At 43.9% G+C, this 13,147-nt stretch overlaps 1 protein-coding gene across 1 annotated transcript in view; it reads right to left on the bottom strand.

Moving 5' to 3' along the window:
* Window positions 1-327: 327 nt before the first annotated feature.
* The window catches only part of LOC119087809 (myosin-IIIb-like), a 94,692-nt gene continuing 81,872 nt past the window's right edge, over window positions 328-13,147 (bottom strand). The window contains exons 5-7 of the mRNA XM_037204423.1: window positions 3,625-3,731; window positions 3,204-3,250; window positions 328-2,438 (exon numbers count right to left, since the gene is read on the bottom strand). Coding sequence (XP_037060318.1) covers window positions 2,300-2,438; window positions 3,204-3,250; window positions 3,625-3,731 — 293 coding nt within the window. The 3' untranslated portion in view covers window positions 328-2,299. The remainder of the gene's footprint in view (window positions 2,439-3,203; window positions 3,251-3,624; window positions 3,732-13,147) is intronic.

The following is a 13,147-nucleotide window of genomic DNA, read 5'->3' as shown; positions in this document are numbered from 1 at the left end:
AGGCATGAGACAGCATCCCTGGCTAGAATCAGAAGTAGTATTTAAATGATTGCCTCTTATGGGGAGGTATGAGATCTCTGGTACAGCTTTTCTGGATTATTGATTATGCTTTTTTTTTTAACTATGTGGTTATTATTTTGATGAACATGAAGTTCCAGGTTATAACATACTATCATCTATTTGGTGGAAGAGTCACACTTAAGTCCATGGCATTATGAACAACCCAAGAGAAAAGTCTATAGTTTACCTTATCCATGCTTCAACCACAGCTTCAAAACCAAAGCTTGGAGTTGCAGCTGTATCGCCAATTATTACAGAACCTCTGACTTAGAATTTAACGATTCGTTTTTAAATCTTTATTTGTAGACACATTTTAGTGAGAAAGAAACAAGGCTTACAATCACATTGTGTGTGGACAGACAGGACGTTATGAACATTTTTATTCAACAGTTTGGAAAACAGTTACATCAAAGTAGATTAATCGGTGATAAAAGAGAAATTTCCGAAGGCACTCAAAGAAAATCTGTGTATTCGAGGCTTTCTCTCCCTCTCTCATCTCTTCATTTTTCTTGTTCTCGGGGAATAAACCCTGCACATGCTAGCCAAGTACTCTATCACAGAATTACCCTAAGCATTATTTCTTAAGCAACTAAATTAGTTTTGTTATGTCTGCTCTATTCTCACACCATATAAACATTACCTCTTAAATGAAGATCTGGGAAAAACCCCAGATATAGTTTTTTTTTTTTTAAAAAAAAGCCCAATGAAGCTACTAAAACTGTCTGTAGCTATTTCTTACACCATTATAATTTCTGAGCTCTTCATATGTCTCTGTTGTGGAACTCTCTGTCTTCTGGGCACGATGCAGCCATTGCCATTGTGGATTCAGGGCAAGACAGCACTTACTAACATTTCCTTGTGGAAGTGTGAAAGGCGTGCAAGGCTGTGTACAGGGCTCTGCCTCTCCCTGAGGGGTTAGTTGTTGCTATGGAGGGGTATTCTTTGGTGGCATCGTTGTCTATAAGTTGCCCACGCCTCTGTAAGCAGCCTTTCACCCATGCTCCTGTCTGTGTCTCCTCATGGAAAGTTAACACAGCAACTTCACTTAACTGCTCCTCTTCGGAAAATATTTATAATGCCCTCCGTTAAAGAAAAAAACCTCTGATAATAACATTTTCTAATATTCCTAAAGTACTTTTTTTTTTCTCAAATCAACTAAGTATTTTAGAGAAAGAAAATATTAAGAGCATCTGCTCTAGAGAAGGAGTCTTAGACAGGGTTTTGCTTTTACAGCACACATAAGCAGCTTTCCATATTGTTTTACACAGAGTTTGTGCTCAAGAAAGCAGCTTGTACTGAATTATATCGAGTATGACATCATATAATGCCATTATGATTACAATACGAACAGCTCACTCTTGAGCAAAACATCAGAGCTCACTTATATATAAGAGAAGTAGCAACTCATCTATCACATGTAAGTAACTCCCTGGCTAGTCATGCCGCCGGAAATAATTCATTCTTATGCACTGGGTGTTCACTGTCCTAGGCCCTGAGCTAGGTCTGAGAAACACAGAGATGGACAAGATGAGCTTTGTCCTCTGCCATCTCTCACAGCCTGTGGAGACAGCTGACCAGGGAATACAGCTATGAAATCAGGTGGCCCGAACTTGCTCAGGTCCAAATTCTCACTCTCCACGTTCTGCTTTTCATTGCTGGAGTGATGTGCTTCTCTAGGCAAGCTAGAAGAAACAGGCAGACACTCTCTCAACATAACATCGTGCCACAGAGGCATTCCTTTGTCCTGTAGGAAGAATCTGAAAGATTTTAACTTTTGCATCTAAACAGAAATCTTGGACCACTCTTCCTGGAAACAGTGCCCTCAGCAGTGAAGCCCTGATTCTGGAGGAAGAGATATAGAAACCTCACCAAAGTGGGCGGGGTTCAAGAAGAGCAGGAAAGAGATTGCAGGATTCCACTTGGTGAGGAAAATAGACAAGTTATCAGATTTCACAACTGGCCTGCAATGGGACTGTCCACGCTTTTCTAGCTGTCGGCAGCCTGAAGGACTGCATTGACGAAGCAGGGGTGTTCTCACAGGATGAAGAGACCAGAGGCTGCAGGGCAGGTGAAGAAGGGCTTGGGAGCAGAGAATCTTCAGGGATCTGTGAGTTGTTCAGTAAGGTTCAAGCACAGGCCATGTCCAAAGAAGCTGACCCCATGACACCGCTTTCTTATTAGATGATCAGTTACCACCGTTGCTTCTGCTCGGGACACATTTGGGGCTGGAAAGCACAGCTCAGTGTTGAGCAACGGAGTCTCCTCTGGGGGATGAGGGAAAACAGAAACAGTGGGCTGAGTCGCTTTCCTCAGGGACACAGGCCCCAGGGGACAGACTTTTGTAATATTGGTCTTCCCCATCCAGCACTTTGATTTGTCTGCAACAGAGAAAAGAGGATTTTCAACAGGAAAATCAAACGGACACCAGGATCATCTCTGGTGTACCTAAAGTTGTGTGTGTGGTGGTAATGGGGAACTGGAACAGGGGCTACACCCTGACCAGCTCTGAATGTCCCCACATTTGTGGTAGTATCTTGAGTCTGATAATAAAGCTTTTCACCTTTCTGGGCCATGGTAAGTACCTAAAACTTGTGGTCACATTGTAACTTGATTTTTTATGTGGTTAAGTGGTCTGTCTCCTGCTGTCCTCTCCAGACAGTTCTGCCCCTGACCCCCCTCAGTTCAGAACCATGTCAATTATCGCCTCCCTTTCTGGTCGCCACTGTGAGCTGGCAAACAAATGTGCCAGGTACTTCCTTCTCATCATTCCTTGCAAGTGTTAAGTCTGAGGAAGTATTAAATATGGCGGGAGTGCCTGTCTGCACTTGGGAAATGCTCTTACTTACTTATGGAAGGAGGGTTTTGTACAACTCACAGCCAGTCTTTAATTATGATTCTAATGCCCCGGAATGATCAGGAGAAATAACATTTGTCTTAGGTGACAATTTCAACCTTTCCGGGCAGAATGGATTCAAGTTTTGTGTACTTGCTACCATGAAAAAGAATTGCTAGTGTGAATAACAGTGGCAGCGTCTGGGTGGAGTATTTTCAGAAGGCTCTCTGGAAAGTTGTGCCTTTTCTATGGTATCACAAAGGACCCCTTCTGTTTACAGTTGCTGAAAACTAAGAAGACAGATATTTACCCAAGTTTTCTTGGCTTCCTCTGGCTCCCTTGATATTCTAGAGTTCCCTGTGGATAGGGCCAAGAACACACAGTCAAAGCGAAGCACCAAGTCGTTAATTTTTAATTCAAAGTGATTTTGTGTTGAATGCAAGCAGATGCTGATAATATCAGAAGTCACAGCATAATTTTTTTGATCAAAGGGCTCAAGTGAGCCTGATGAAGCATGCATCTTGCTCGTCTTTGATAAACCACATCAATTATTCACCGTGAAGGCAGACATCCTGACATGAAAGCAACAGATAAAGAGCCTAAGCACATGTTCAGGAGGAGAGCAGAGGAGAGTGGGGGTGGGGCTGGAGGGGCTGGAACAGGTATTAATAACAGAATTATTAACTGGAAACAAAGCCGGTAAAACGGCTTTACGGCCACTTTGAACTCACATTTAACTGGTTATAGTACATGGTGTCCTCGGGGCTACTCAACATTTTGGGCTGCTGACACCGTCTTCGAGGTGCTCGCTGCTTCTGCGAGAGGCCATCTTCTGAACCTGCAAACAAGGAAACTTGAGTGCAAGCCTTGCTGGGTGTGGGGAGGGAGAACTGGGAAATCGCTGTAACTGTAAACGTACTTGACTGAAGCCCTGGCCGGTTTTAATGAAGCTTTGCTACTTCTAGGAGAAATGTCATCACACACACACACACACACACACACACACACACACACACACACACACTCATTAATCATAAGGCAGGGTGCTGGCATCTGTAACTTCGCTGCATATTTCCAACTTGAATCATCAGGCCAGAGTTGACAGAAAGCAAATCGGTTTGTCCACACTGCAGAGGTAGAAGCTGGTTGGTGGTCAGCCTCTCTGCTCAGGAAAGTCCCTGGAGCAGGATAAGTCCATTAAGGACAACAAAGCAGTCTGGCATGGCTGGCACCCCATCCTCCAGTGAGAGTTCAAAGACATCTGGAGCACACATACTCCCGGGGAGAGCGAACCTTTCAGCATTTTAGGGGAACACGGCTTGAGCTAGTATTTAGCGGAGTGCTTTGAATCATGCCACTGATTCATGCGGCCTCTGGAGGTGACACAAGGGAGGAGGAGAGGGATGGCTGCTTGATTTCATGGGGCAGACTCTTCTGGTCCACCTTGATTTCAAACCCTGGACCTAGAGTGAGTCTGGGATTAGAAGCCACATGGGGGATGACGCCATGTTTAAAGAGTGTGTGCTATTCTTCAGAGGAACCGGGTTCAGTTCCCAGCCTCTATGTCAGAGGGCTCACAACCACCTGTAACTCCAGCTCCAGGGCAATTGGATGCTTTGACTCTGAGCCCTTGCACTCATGTACGCGCATGTGTGCACACACACACACGCACACACACACCTGCCAGAGGATATTGTCCTTGAACACTGCAGGATTGCAAAGCAGGCATTTCATGGACAGAATGTTTATGAGAAGCTAATTGTTCACAAAAAGGAGTTGGGGTGGTGGCAGGGGAGATGGCTCAGTGGTTAAGAGCACTGGCTGCTCTTGCAGAAGACCGAGGTTCAATTCCCAGCACCTACACGATGACTCACAACCTGTCTGTAACTCTGGTTCCAGAGGATCTGACGCCCTCTTCTGGCCTCCAATGGCAACACATGCATATGGCGCACCAACACACACATGTAGGCAAAACACGGTACACACAAAATAAAAATAAATAAATCTTAAAAAAAAAAAGAATTGGAGATTTGTGTTTAAAATCATATTTTAACCTCAATAGAGATTTTCACTTTGGGTGGAAATTATAGAGAAAAATTTTCTTTTACGTTTTGTACGCTTTGTTCTAAAATCCAAGAGCCGATTGATACACAAAAATGTTAACATATGCACATTCTAGGGTTGCCACACGAGGGTTCTATGCACAGGCCGGGTAATACTTAAATCAGGCCCAGCATGCCTCCCTTCTCAAACACCTGACATTTCCTTGTGAGGGAAAGCGTTCACACTCCTTTCTTCTGACTCCGAAATGTCCAGTAAATTGCGGGGGCACACAGTCGGCCCACCGTGCGCCTGCACACTTTCGTACTCCTGTTTCAACTGTATCCACCGACCACCTCTCCCCCGATTCTGTCTTCCGGCCTTGGGCAGGCAGCATTCTACTTCCGGGAGATAAACTCCTCTTTATCCCACAAACGAACGACAGGTGTGGTCCTCATCTTATTTTAGTCCACACAACGAAACCCAGTTCTACCCATGCTGCTCCAAACTACAGAGCTTCGCTCTTGTTAGAGCTGAGTCGTATTCGATTGTGTCTACGAGTCGCATTCTCTTTAGTCACCAACTGATGGACACTTGGGTTCTTTTCTTTCTTTTTTTTTCCCAAATGGTCTCTTTATTATTTCTTTTTCCCCTTCCTTTTTATTTATTTTATCAAATTTTCTATTCATTCTACACACCAACCATAGATCCCCTCTTCTCCCTCCTCGTGCCCCCCAGGTTATTTTCAATTCTTGGTAGTTGAAAATAGTGTTTTAATGAACGTGGGAGTACAGATTACCTCTTTGACACACTGACTTCCTTTCTCTGGGTATATACCCTGTAGAAGAATTGCTACATCATGGAATATTTTTTATTTAAAAATTTTAATTATCGCCGGGCAGTGGTGGCACATGCCTTTAATCCTAGCACTTGGGAGGCAGAGGCAGGCAAATTTTTGTGTGTTTGAGGCCAGCCTGGTCTACAAAGCGAGTTCCAGGACAGCCAAGAGCTGTTATACAGAGGAACTATGTCTTGAAAGACCAAAAAAAATTTTTTAATTACTATTTTATTTCATGCATATGGGTGTTTTGTCTTATGTCTGTGCATCATGTGTGTGCCATGTGCCCACTGAGGCCGGAAAAGGGCATTAGATCTCCTGGAACAGGAGTTACAGATGGTTGTGAGCTGCCAGGTGGGTGCTAGGAACTGAACCCAAGTCCTCAGGAAAAGTAAGTGCTCTTAACCACTGAACCGTATCTCCAGCTCTTTTCTGTGGATTCTTTTGGTAAATATCTCTTTAGGTTCATTATTATTTTTTTTATATTTATTTATGTGTTTGTTTATATGCACGCCTATGTTTGTGGTTTGGCATGCATGTGGGGTCAGAGAACCCTTCTCTTTTCCACATGTAGGTTCTGGGGGTCAGTCTGGGGTTGTCAGACTTGGGGGTAGGTGCCTGTGCTGGTCGTTTTATGTCAACTTGACACAAGCGGGAGCCATTTGAGAAACTGATTTAACTGTAAGCAAGCCTTTTCTTGATTAGTGATGGCTGTGGGAGGCCACGCCCACTGTGGGCGGAGCCCCTCTTGCGCTGGTGGTCCTAGGTGCTAGAAGGAAGGAGGCTTGCTGGGTATGGTGGCACACTCCTTTAGTCCCAGAACTTGGTCGGGGGGGGGTGGGGGTGGGGGTGGGATAGGGGTGGGGATGGGAGAGGCAGAGGCAGGCCGATTCCTGAGTTAGAAGCCAGCCTGGTGTACAAAGCGAGTTCCAGGACAGCCAGGACTACACAGAGAAACTCTGTCTTGAAGAACCAAAACCCAAAATAAACAAATACCTACATAAATAAATAAATAAATAAATATTAAAAACAAAAACGAAAAAGGAAAGAAGGCTGAGCAAGCCATGAGAAGCCAGCCAGTAAACATTCCTCCTCCTTGGCTTCTGCATCAGTTCCTGGTTGCATGTTCCTGTCCTGCTTAAGTTCCTGCCTGCCCGGACTTACTTTAACGATGGAGTGCGGATGTAGAATTATTAACTGAAATAATCCCTTTCCTCCCCAGGTTGCTTTTGGTCCTGGTGTTTATCTCAGCCACAGAAACTCTAACTAAATCTTTACCTGGTGAGCCATCTTACTGGCCCTTACAAAAGGCGGGGTGGGGTGGGGGGGCGATCTGGAGAGATGGCTCAATGGTTAGGAGCACATATTGCTTTTCTAGAGGGTCCACAAGCACCTGTAACTCCAGTCTATGGGATTTCATACTTCTGGCTTTGGTGGCATCCACATTCTTGAACACATATCTATATACATACAAAGACATCATTAAAAATCTTTACATTTGGGCCGGGCCGTGGTGGCGAACGCCTTTAATCCCAGCACTCGGAGGCAGAGCCAGGCGGATCTCTGTGAGTTCGAGGCCAGCTGGGCTACCAAGTGAGTTCCAGGAAAAGGCGCAAAGCTACACAGAGAAACCCTGTTTCGAAAAACCAAAAAAAAAAAAAAACCACTTTACATTTTAAACTTATTTCTATATTTTGTATATGTATGGTAATTTAAAAAATCTTTTTTATTTTTGCTAGTCACTTTTTTTTCAGTTTTGATTCTTGAGACTGGGTCTTACTATGCAGCCTTGGAACTCACTCTGTAGACCAGGCTGCACTTGAACTCACAGAGATCAGCTTGCCTCTGCTTCCCAAGTGCTAAGATTACCAAAACAACAACAACAACAACAAAACCAGTTTCAGGCAGAGTAGAAGCTCAAGAAAAGCATACTAACTAGCCTACAGAATGATATTGCGTGTTGAAGGTCCAACAGCCTCCACTGGCACTCCAGTGTCTGGGAACAATGTATGGCGCTCAGGTCTACTGCACTGCTTTCGCCAGAGCTGATGGATGGTTCCAATACATCCATTGCCCGTTTCCTTTCAAAGTCCGTACTCGGCAACATGGCAGTCTGCAAGGTGGTGCGGCCTTTGTGTGTTCCTCCCGTCCTGATTTCTAAGATGAACGAGCAGGTGTCTCAAGGGTTCAGGTGGCTGGTGTGAACACGGCAGTACAAGGCTGCCATCTGCTCTCCCTCAGACTTTCAAATGTTCCAGGAATTCTACCCGAGGAAACTCAAAAGGCTCATCTGAAATAGCCCTGGGTTCAGCTGGAGTTCAGCCCATTTCAGCAGGACTTTGTACAATGTTTACCCTTGATCAGAGGCTTGCGTTTGCCCCTCTCACCTGGCGGAGCTTTGGATAAGACGTGGTACTCGACTTATGCTTTTAATGAACTCAGTTGTGTGGGTGGCTGTTCCTCAGCTTCTTCGATGGAATTAAGTCAATGGCTAGAATTTCACTAGCTTTAACATTTCTCCCACAAATGTAAAGAACATTGGTGTTTAAGCATATGGTTTCTATACTCCACTAGAATCTGTCCTAGTCTGGCCATCTAGTTTAGCATGGGATTATAGTTTTTCCTAAGATTAATGTCTCTGTGTCACCGTGTTCTACAAAGAGTACAGCCACCCTTTAGTGCTTTGTCACTGGGGGAAAAATCCAGGTTAAGTAAACAAGTAAATAATCGTTTAATGAATCCTGTTAGAAAGCTAGTACCGTGTTCTCCCTCGCTTGCAGAACATAGGCAATAACATATGTGTATGTGTAAACAAATCTATATGTGGGCACAGTATAACATGTAGGAAAGAGAGCAAGAAAGGGTAAATATTAGGAAGGATGGAATGGAGGTAATGAGCATGGGTTATGAAAGAGAATATTTAACTGCTTAACTAGTTTTAACTCTGTCATGGTTTTTTTTTTTTTTCACTTTTTGTAGAGGATAAGGACATACACATGTCTTTGTTAGGATGCATGCACTTGACATCATGACCGGCTTGTGGCAGTTGTATCACCACACCTAGGCTTCCTGTATACTTGGCAAGCACTCTGGTAACTGAGGCATGTGCCCAGCCCGAAACTAAAAGAAAAATTTTTAAAAATTCATTGACGTAAAAATATTTTAAAAACAGCACAAGTGATCTTGACCACGTTGAAAATTGCAGTAAATGAGTGACAGTTTGAGAAACACTCCCCTCCAACATGGCAAGGTTAAGGAGAGGCACGCCTGTACCATCCCTTTCACAGGCAGCATCTGTTCCACACAGGTTAGGCCCAGGCAGGACCTATGGAGTTTATTGGTGCCTTAAACTCCAGAGAAGCCTTAACAGATGGTGAGCCAGGTAGTGGTTAGTAGAGCACTCTTTTAATCCCAGAGGCAGGCAGATCTCCAAGTTCAAGGCCAGCCTGGTCTACAGAGTGAGTTCCAGGACAGTCAGAGCTGCACAGAGAAACCCTGCCTTGAAAAACAAAAGCAAGCAAACAAACAAAAATCCATGTGCTGTGCAACCGAGGGCAGTGTGTTTTCAATCCCAGCATTGATTATTGAAAACACTGGAAATCACTTCTATGCCCCATAGAGGAAATTCTACATAGTAACCTTAGTTCATCTGTAAAGTGAAAACCATGCAGCCACTAGAAATAATGAAGTCTGGATTACCACTGGACTTGTCCCACCAATTGCTGTTAATGAAAGCAGAAGGCCAAAGAGTCAAACAGTTGGACTTAGCACCTCTAACTTTTTTGACCATAGTGCTTATTTAATATTGTAAAACAATGTAACTCTTAAAGAGATACATGATTTCCAGAATAGGCTAATGATAGAGAAAAATAGTTATAATTCTATTGTTAAAGCAGAAGGGAAAACTATAATACAAATAAGATGAATGACTGAATTTTTTTTTTTTTTTTTTGTTTTTGTTTTTTCAAGACAGGGTTTCTTTGTGTAGCCTTGCACCTTCCCTGGAACTCACTTGGTAGGCCAGGCTGGCCGCGAACTCACAGAGATCCGCCTGCCTCTGCCTCCCGAGTGCTGGGATTAAAGGCGTGCGCCACCACCGCCCGGCAATGACTGAAATATTTTTAGTTAAAAAATAAATGTAGGTTCCCCAAAATATATTGAATAGACTTTAATAAAATGTTTGTTATTGCTATTTTTATGTGTATGAGTATTTCGTTTGCATGTATTTCTGTGTGCTATGTGTATGCAGTACCCACACAGACCAGAGGAGGGTGTCAGAAGCCCTGGAATCAGAGTTACAAATGGTTATGAGTGCCATGTGGGTGCTAAGAACTGAATCCAGGTCCTCTGGAAGAGCAGCCAGTGCTCTTAACCACTGAGCCATCTCTCCAGTCCCTGAATAAAAATTTTAAAAATAGCAATAAACTTGCCTTGAAAAGCTGATTTTATCACCCTTCTTGATAGATTCCAAATTCCTAAAGTGACCCATTCTAGAGAAGATTATTATTAGAACCCTCAACAACAAGCTGATAGATAGAACCAGAGAACAGACTGTAGCTAGAGTTTTCCTGCCTTGCCCACAGTCAGGGCAAATCTTTGTCATCCTGCCAGTCCCACAGCCTCTCAGACCCAACCAAGTAAACACAGAGACTTATATTGCTTACAAACTGTATGGCCGTGGCAGGCTTCTTGCTAACTGTTCTTATAGCTTAAATTAATCCATTTCTACAAATCTATACCTTGCCACATGGCTCGTGGCTTACCAGTACTTTACATCTTCCTTGTCCTGGCGGTGGCTCCAGGCAGTGACTCCTTCTGCCTTCCTGTTCTTTTATTTCTCCTCTCTGTTAGCCTACCTGCCTAGATACTTGCTAGCCTAGCCAAAACACTGGCACAATCAGGTTTTTGATTTATTGACTCAATCAGAGCAACTTCTGAAGATTCCTGCTACAGACCATTCCCCAGCACAGCCAAGTGCAGACCATCTCAGACACCTGCACTCAGGCCCAGTGGTCCTAATCATCCTCTAATGCGGACCTGCTGGGTAAAGCCACGAGGAACCCAAGAACGGGCTCCCACAGGACATACAGAACATCCCACAGCAACAGACCATGTAAAGGGAAGAAATCTAAACAAGAGTGGTACATTACTATCACTAATTCATTTATTCAGTGTGTGTGTGTGTGTGTGTGTGTGTGTGTGTGTGTGTGTGTGTGTGTGTGTGTAAGCATGCATGGGTATGCACTAGCACATTCCAGCCCCTGAGCTATGAAATGGTTTTCAGGGAAAATTTTGCCATCTAACTAACTAGTTTAATATTCCACATAGACACTTTACAACTCTAGCATCTTCCATGGGCACTAATTTAACTCAGGGTTGTTTTCTTTGTAGCAATTTTGTGATTTTGAAGGAAATTATTTGTGACATAACATGGCAACTGGGAAAATTTGTATCTTTCCTTTCATCTTAGAAAGCAAGATCTGAATTACATGTATAACCCAGGAGGAAAAAAAATCTCTCTCTTCCTCTCTCTGTCTCTTTGTGTGTGTATGTGTATGTGTGTGTGTGTGTGTGTGTGTGTGTGTGTGTGTGTGTTGTTACAGAAGTCCACTAAGATCTGTAGTCTTTTCTGAATTTAGACTTGGTCAGGTGAAAACTTTTGAGAAAGTCCCAGTTTAAAAAAATACACATACAGACACACATACACGCACAGAGGCTATTATACACACTATCACACACTACCACATACTCACACCCCGTAACAGAAACCATGAGCTAGACTTAGGGAGTTTGTTTTGTTTGTTTGTTGTTGTTATTGTTGTTTGAGTCAGGGTCTCACTATGTAGCCCTGGCTTCCCTGATATTCACTGTGTAGATCAGGCTGGCCTCGAACTCTTGGAAATCTTCCTGCCTTCGCCTTCCAGGTGCTAAGATTAAAGGCCTGCTCTACCATGCCCAGTACAATCTTAGGACTTTAAGTCAAGAGTCCTGTCTCCAATCTTACAGACCAGGTGTGCCGGGGAGATAAATTGTCAACCTGGTACAGCCTAGAATCACCCATGAATAGCGTCTCCATGAAGAGTTGTCTAGAACGGATTCTCTTGAGAGAGTGACTGTCTCACAAACATTGCCTGTGGGCTGCACCCCTCATGGCTCGCACCCTGGATTGGGTAAGAGTGTGGAAAGTGAGCGGAGCACACTAGGCACGGATCCATTCTCTGCTCTTGACTGTGAATGTGACGAGCTACGTCTGTCCCTTCCTTCCTATGATGGACTATAACTTGGAATCATGACCTAAAATAAACTCATGACCTCTCCTCAAAGTTGCCTTTTGTCAGGCTTATTTTATCACAGGAATGGAAATCTAGCTAGGACACCAGGAGAGGGGACCTATGCTCACCCAACCTTGAATCCCTCCAATAGAAAAGCAAGGGGCCCAACTCAAAGAGTTATAAGTAACCATGACTCAATTTGAAAATCTGAACTCCAAGGTAGCTCTCTCCCTTCCTCCTCTCCGTTAAGGCTCTGAGCATCCCTGAAACAGTTCACCCCTCAGGGTACATCAAGGATTTCCTACCCTCTGGGAAGATTATTTCATAGATAGCCCTGGTGAGGGTCTGAGTATTGTTACCAATTTTCCACCGTGTGGTCCTCACTGGGTGGAAAAGGCTCGATGGCCAGGGACCACCTTCCTCAGCCCTGGCTACACATGAAAGGCAGCTAAAGAGGTTTCATGTTTTCATATTGATGTCCAAGCCTTGGTTCTGGCATTGGTGTTTTTAAATTGAACAGCTGGTAGAGTTTGGAGGAACTAGCCTCAGTGAGACTGGAAACCCTGAGTTCACAGTTGCAAAAATGTTGCCTTTTAACCTGCTGTGATCTCTCAATTTCTTTATGCCACGCTTATATCTTTAGGATCATTTGTCCTTCCCCAAATAAGATGAAGTAAGGAAAAAGATCAAGATATTTTTAGTTAAAACAAGATTTAGTACACAAAAGTCAGGTGGTAGGAGAAGCAGAGAAGAACCAGAAAAGAAAGGCATGTCTTTGGACGCCACTTCCTAGAAAGATTGACAGAGAACGATGGAGTGAGTGATCGGCCTCATTGGAGAGAGATTGTCCAGCTAAACAGCTGAGTTACTGTCACCTCCAAATGCCCCGAGAACATCAGTCAGAGAGTGACATACCATCCCCCCTTCTACACGGAGTTGGCTGGGCTTTGTACACGAATTGTATAACTCTGGTGCTATTTAGACACCCCAGGGGTATATCTCGTAATCCCATATGGACTTTGCCATCTGTAAATCTAGAACAGTGAATGCTCTGTTTGCTTCAGGAGGATGTTTTCCTTGGCAAGTGATGTTGGGAATACCTCA

Source organism: Peromyscus leucopus, chromosome 4 (assembly GCF_004664715.2).
Source record: "Peromyscus leucopus breed LL Stock chromosome 4, UCI_PerLeu_2.1, whole genome shotgun sequence".
Lineage (NCBI taxonomy): Eukaryota > Metazoa > Chordata > Mammalia > Rodentia > Cricetidae > Peromyscus > Peromyscus leucopus.
Note: the sequence above shows the minus strand (reverse complement) of the source record. Positions and strands in the feature narration are given on the sequence as shown.